We start from the raw sequence: 6,035 nt of genomic DNA, 5'->3' as shown, positions 1-6,035 counted from the left end.
CCAGCAGAGAGACCTGGTCAAGAAAAGAGGCAAGATATGCAAAAAGGTTCATGTCTTTTAGCGATGAATCACATCAGCAATCGATAGTATAAGAGACTTAAGCTTGTTTCACTTTGTACATTGAGCTAATATCAAAGACATGTTAATACGGGCTAAATGCAAGAATATTAACAGATGTTTATTGTGTCTATTGACACTGCGTGGGCAGCGCGCGTACACCTGCTGTCGTCCTCAAATGATCGAGGCAGGGTTACTTTTCCGAGTCTATAATGAAATACTGGTACTACTGTGTGAATTTCGCTTTCCTACAAGACAATTCTGGCTGGCAGATATATGGATGGTTTCTGTCTTTTACACTGTAAATTTAAACCATTTTCAAGGCCAGTTTCCATGAATAGTGCTCCTCTATTCTTGCTCTCTAAAGGAGTTTTATTAGCTTACCACATCCAGAGTGTGTTGGCAGTTTCTGTTCACCCTCCAGCTTGCTTTTAACTCTAACCCCGGTTTCACAGACAAGACTTAAAGGGTTAGTTCACCCAAAAATTACAATTCTGTCATTTATTACTCACCCTCATGTCGTTCTACACACGTGTAAGGCCTTCGTTCATCTTCAGAACACAAATTAAGATATTTTTGATGAAATCCGATGGCTCAGTGAGGCCTGCATTGAAAAAGCAAAGCCACTCAAACTCTCAAGACACATAAAAACATATTTGAAACAGTTCATGTGCGTTCAGTGGTTCTATCTTAATATTAATTCAATTCAATTCACATTTAGCGCTTTTCACGATACATATAGTTTCAAAACAGCTTTACAGAGAATGCATGACAAAATTACAATTTAGAGAATGCAGTTAGCTAATAATGTAATAATTTAGGCAATTTAATTTACAGTCACTGTTAGCAGTTTAATTGAAGGTAGAAGCAATGAGCTCCTGGAAATAATGAATTACATATTAACAATAATTAGGATATATAGAAATTTGGGAACGTGCATGTTGATCCAGATATTGCGTCATCTGAAGTCCTCGCAGGAGTTGGCGCCATCTCTTCAAAGGTGTTGGTCATCTGCGGTCTTATTATAAAGCGATAAGAATACTTTTTGTGCGCCAAAAAAACAAAATAACGACTTTTCAACAATATCTATATGGGCCGATTTCAAAACACTGACAGAAACACAGCTCTGAAGCAACATTTTCAAATCGTCCCATATAGGTATTGTTTAAAAGTCGTTATTTTGTTTTTTTGGCGCACAAAAAGTATTCTTGTCGCTTTATAATATTAAGGTTGAACCACTGTAGTCACATGAACTGTTTTAAATACGTCTTTAGTAGCTTTCTGGGCACTAAAAAAAGAAATTGTCTTACAGGTGTAAAACGATATGAGGATGAGTAATTAATGACATTATTTTCATTTTTGGGTGAACTAACCCTTTAAGCTAGTCCTAGACTAAAATGCATGTTTGAGCTGTTTTAACTGAAAGTAACTTGCACTGACATACATATGTCAGTGCCATTGTTTTGTCTCAAGATACACAACAGTAATGTTTTTTTTTTCTAGTGTACATTTATAAAAGCTACTTAAATATCCTAATTGAACTAAGGCCTAATCCTGGCTTAGGCTAAGCCCTGTCTGTGAAACCGGGCCTAAATGTCTGGCGCTTTTAATTGTTAAGTGAATAGAATAAATCTGTTCCTCTAACTCTTCCCAGCTAACATATTCCAGGATTGTTTCTTTTTTTTATAAAATTGAGAAAGACATGATTCAACAACAGAGAACGACTCTTTTGTTGGCTCTTTGTATGTACATGTACATGTAATACTAAAACAATATTAGTAATGCTTTTGACATTCATACAGGGTCAGTAACAACAACTTTTATTCTGGTGCAAACACTTGGTTTGGGTGACTGTGGTTCAACAGCCTAATGAGCAATGTTAGAAATCCTCCTCACACTGATTATCTAAAATGTTTCTTTCATTTATTTGGTATTTTATTTCTCTGCTGTGACATGGGCATGTCACAGCTCTCCGTTCTTTAAGGTACATTTCTTTTTGTAAATACTGTTGTGGTGGTTAATTTAAAATGAAAGAGAAAAAAAGACAAAATTTTATGAACTCCATCTCATGGCTGCAGTGCCTTGTCAGACAAGCGTTGTTGTTTTCAATTGGTTGGTTCCAGTCTGCACCGTTTTAGTAAAAGTTGTACAAAATAAGCACCATATTTGCGTCATTAATTTTCTCTGACGTTAAATTATAAAGGCATAGTTCACCCCAAAATTTTGTAAATGATCAAAATGTACTTGTTTCTCTGGAACAACATATAGGCGTAAGGGTGAGTAAATTACGGCATTTTCATTTTTGTGTGAACTATCCCTTTAAGACATGTTGTCAGCTGTGTTACTGCTTTAAAATGTGCATGCACACAAACACATTTATCTGGTCTATTCTTGGATACACTGTTTGTATTAAGTGTTTTGATGCCAAGGACCATTTTTTTTATGAATAAGGCTCTGAAAAGGAAGAAAAACTTAGTAGTGCTTTGCAGGTCATCAAAAACCAGTCCCGAAGAGCTTGATAAAAGATGTTTCAATCAGGCAGTTGAGCTCTGCTCTATAAGCATGTGTTATATAAGAGTCTTAAGTAAGCTATTTTGGCACATTTAGCCTGATGTTAACACTCCTGAAGCAAGTCACAATGAAAACACCTTCACTTGGCACCCAGTGGCTTTCACAAATAATAAAAACACAAATAACCCAAGAACGTCAGAAGAAGAAAATGGATCAAAGGTGAAACAACTCTTGAGGTATGATTAAGGTTGTCAATGCAGAAAGACGTCCACTTACTGTCAGCCTTCAGTAAAGAGTTTATGCCATTCTAAAATGATAAGAGACTCCATTTTTAGACGTTGTAAGCAGAGCACAGGCAAACTGGTTATGAAGTTTGGGGTCAGTAAGAAATTTTGTTCATCAAGGATAAATTAATCAATCAATCAAAAGTGACAGTAAAAATTACTTTCAAAACTTTAAAAAAAAAAAAAAAAAAAACTTCACAAAGCAGCACAAAATGATTTCTGAAGGATCATGTGACATTCAAGACTGGAGTAATGATGCTGAAAATTTCAGCTTTACCATTATAGAATAAAATTAAAAATATATTAAAACAGAAAACTATTTTAAGTTGTAATAATATTTCACAACATTACAGTTTTTGACTATTTTCATCCAATGCAAGCAGCCTTGGTGAGCATAAGAGACTTCTTTCAAAAACAACATCTTACTGACGCCAAACTTTATAACAGCAGTGTATAATATTATGACAATCTCCAATGAAACCAATAGCATTGTCCAGTGGCTCCACATAAATATTGAATGGTGACAATTTTTTTTTAATCATAAATCAATGGCGTTTACATGGATAGTAATATTAGTAACAAGGAAATCATGATGATGCCGCTAATACATGTCGCATAAAAAATGTGATGTTGTGACAGAAAATAAGAACACATTATAGTTATGTACAGTAGCTTTGATAAGCAAAAAGGTAAGATGGACTCCTGAGTCCAGTGGAGGGAAGTAAACAGCACAATGTGTACCTTTAAACAGCAAGTTAACTAGTTAGTGAAAGAAAATCATATAACCGCAAACTTGACCTATTACTGTACGACAAACATCAGTAAGAAACGAAATCGACTTTCTCTTGTTCCTTTACCCATCTCTGCATTAGAAATGATGAATAGTATTAAATTTCATACCGGACCTTTAAGGTCAAAGGTTATATTTGAAATATTTCCCATTTTATCAACACATTGGCTATCATCACAGCAGTCATGTATGAATAGCAGTAAGAGACTCTTAAGTATCTGTTAAGAAAATAGCTTCGAAGCAGCTATAGTAACAAAAATATTTGTCTAAAGTTTTTTTTTAATCTCTTCTTTTACAAAAGTACAGGGAAAGATCATAGTTTGCTGTAAAAAACAATCTAAAATAATTATGAAAATAAAAGAGCAAAAGGAGCATGTCACATTGCTGGTTCAGTGTCAATGTATAGGTGCAGTAACACGGATGGGGATTATGGGATTTTCTCATCTAGTGATGTGTCAGACATGTAGGCACACACACGCACACACACACGTTTTCCAACATGCCTCTGTGCCGTTCATTCGGCAAAAAGAGGCTGAAAGATATCAAGAGAGAAAAATAACAGAGGGAAACTTTATCTTAGCCAATTCTACCCATAATTCATCAGTTATTGTTTCTCATCCCAGATCCCTACCCACAATATAGATTCATTTCAAAAATAGACTCGTATAGGAAGTTTACATGCCTAAGCGGAAATGTCTTTAGTCAAACGTGTCGATTTTCCAACAGTGGCAATCACTAGACGTGACATTGTTCATCTCTCCCATTCTGACGGGGGGCGAAGGCGAGCGCACACTTCATCCTTTCAAAGGTGACTCTCTGCATCGCTCTTCTCTAGGGTACCATTCTCCAGGGTCAAAGGTGAAAGCGCCTGTCCATTGGCATTGCTCTCGTTAAGTCTTTTCACTCTATACGTCTCATAGTGGATGTTGTGAGTGACGTCCTTCAAATCTTGCAGGTGGGACCTAGAAAGTAGAGCGCAGTAGAGCACAACATCAATTTTGATCCCACAATAACATCCCCTAAGGGAAATATGCACAGTGTAAAATAAAAGTCATTCTCTGAAATGAATTGTTTATTGACTACATCAGCTTTTTATGATCCCTTTGTGTGATTCGGTTGGCGTTTCCTGCTGTAATTTGATCTCTGCTTCAGCGGGAGGCCGATCAAAAAGTGTGAAAGGCGATTTAAAAATGTGGAGCGTTATAACGGTCATCCTTTGTTTCCCGTTTCAGCAGGGAGTCGCTCTCATACCATCTGTCAATGGGCCGCCATCCAAGAGTTATAGCGAGAGGGCTTTGTGACCTGGCCTCACCTGATCGGACTCTGTAATTAACCTGTCCTTTACTGAGCTCACAGGAGAAGCATGTACTCATGTCCTTCTCAGCTGTCCGTTCTATGTTGTTCTGCCCAACTACTCGTATATCCACTTAACCAACACGACCAACTGAAATGGTTGTCAGCTTTCTAAAGTAACAAGTTAGTACACCTAAAAGTTGTCAGTTACCAGAACATGATGTCTTTTCAATGGTGAGTTGCAAGGATGAAGAGCAAAAAAACAATTTTGTAAAAGTTATTTAACCGGACCAGATGTTGCTGCACTAAATTCTGACATCTTTTGTTCCTATCCCCTTAACCTTAACCCTACACCTACCCATCACAGAAAACTTTATGGACATCACTTAGTAGGATTTATAAGCTGTTTTCCTCTTGAGGACCAAAAATGTCCCCACAAAAGACAAGGATTTCAGGCAACATTGTGGAGACATTTTGTCCCCATAACGTCGTAGGGTGTACCTGAACCACACACACTCTGGTCCTATCATTATGGGGACATTTCATAGACATAATGGTTGTTATACTGTACAAACCGTATATTCTGTCCCCCTACACTAACCCTAGCCATACCCATCACAGAAAAATGTCTGCATTTTCAAAATCAGCATTCTGTATGTTTTATAAGCTTGTTTCCTAATGGGGACCTAAAAAATGTCAAAATTTACTGGTATTACTATACTTGTGGGGACATTTGGTCCCCATAACGTTGGGAATACCAGTACACAAACACACACACACACACACACACACACACACACACACACACACACACACACACACACACACACACACACACTAGAGTGCATTGAAAAATGAAGAAAAAACAAAACAAAACAGCAAAAACAGAACAGAATATAGTCTTGATTAATAAAGGATGGATTTTTGTTTGATCATGTACAAATTGTTCCAAATTATATGACATAATTATATGATTATAATATAAATTTACTTTGCATTCGTTTGGTATTCCACTCTGTTATAGGATAGATGAGACATAGATATAGATGAGATAATATCTAGTTGCATAATAAAACATTACTTGAGCCAGAAATTGACCA

The 6,035-nt window shown here is 36.5% G+C and overlaps 1 protein-coding gene across 4 annotated transcripts in view; it reads right to left on the bottom strand.

Annotated features, from left to right (window-relative positions):
- Window positions 1–3,365: 3,365 nt before the first annotated feature.
- The window catches only part of septin12 (septin 12), a 72,944-nt gene continuing 70,274 nt past the window's right edge, over window positions 3,366–6,035 (bottom strand). For all 4 annotated transcript variants that reach the window (XM_048203163.1, XM_048203178.1, XM_048203172.1 and 1 more), the window contains one exon: window positions 3,366–4,604. In XM_048203163.1, the coding sequence (XP_048059120.1) occupies window positions 4,445–4,604 (160 nt within the window). In that variant the 3' untranslated portion in view covers window positions 3,366–4,444. The remainder of the gene's footprint in view (window positions 4,605–6,035) is intronic.

This window comes from Megalobrama amblycephala, linkage group LG1 (assembly GCF_018812025.1).
Source record: "Megalobrama amblycephala isolate DHTTF-2021 linkage group LG1, ASM1881202v1, whole genome shotgun sequence".
Taxonomy (NCBI): Eukaryota; Metazoa; Chordata; class Actinopteri; order Cypriniformes; family Xenocyprididae; genus Megalobrama; species Megalobrama amblycephala.
Note: the sequence above shows the minus strand (reverse complement) of the source record. Positions and strands in the feature narration are given on the sequence as shown.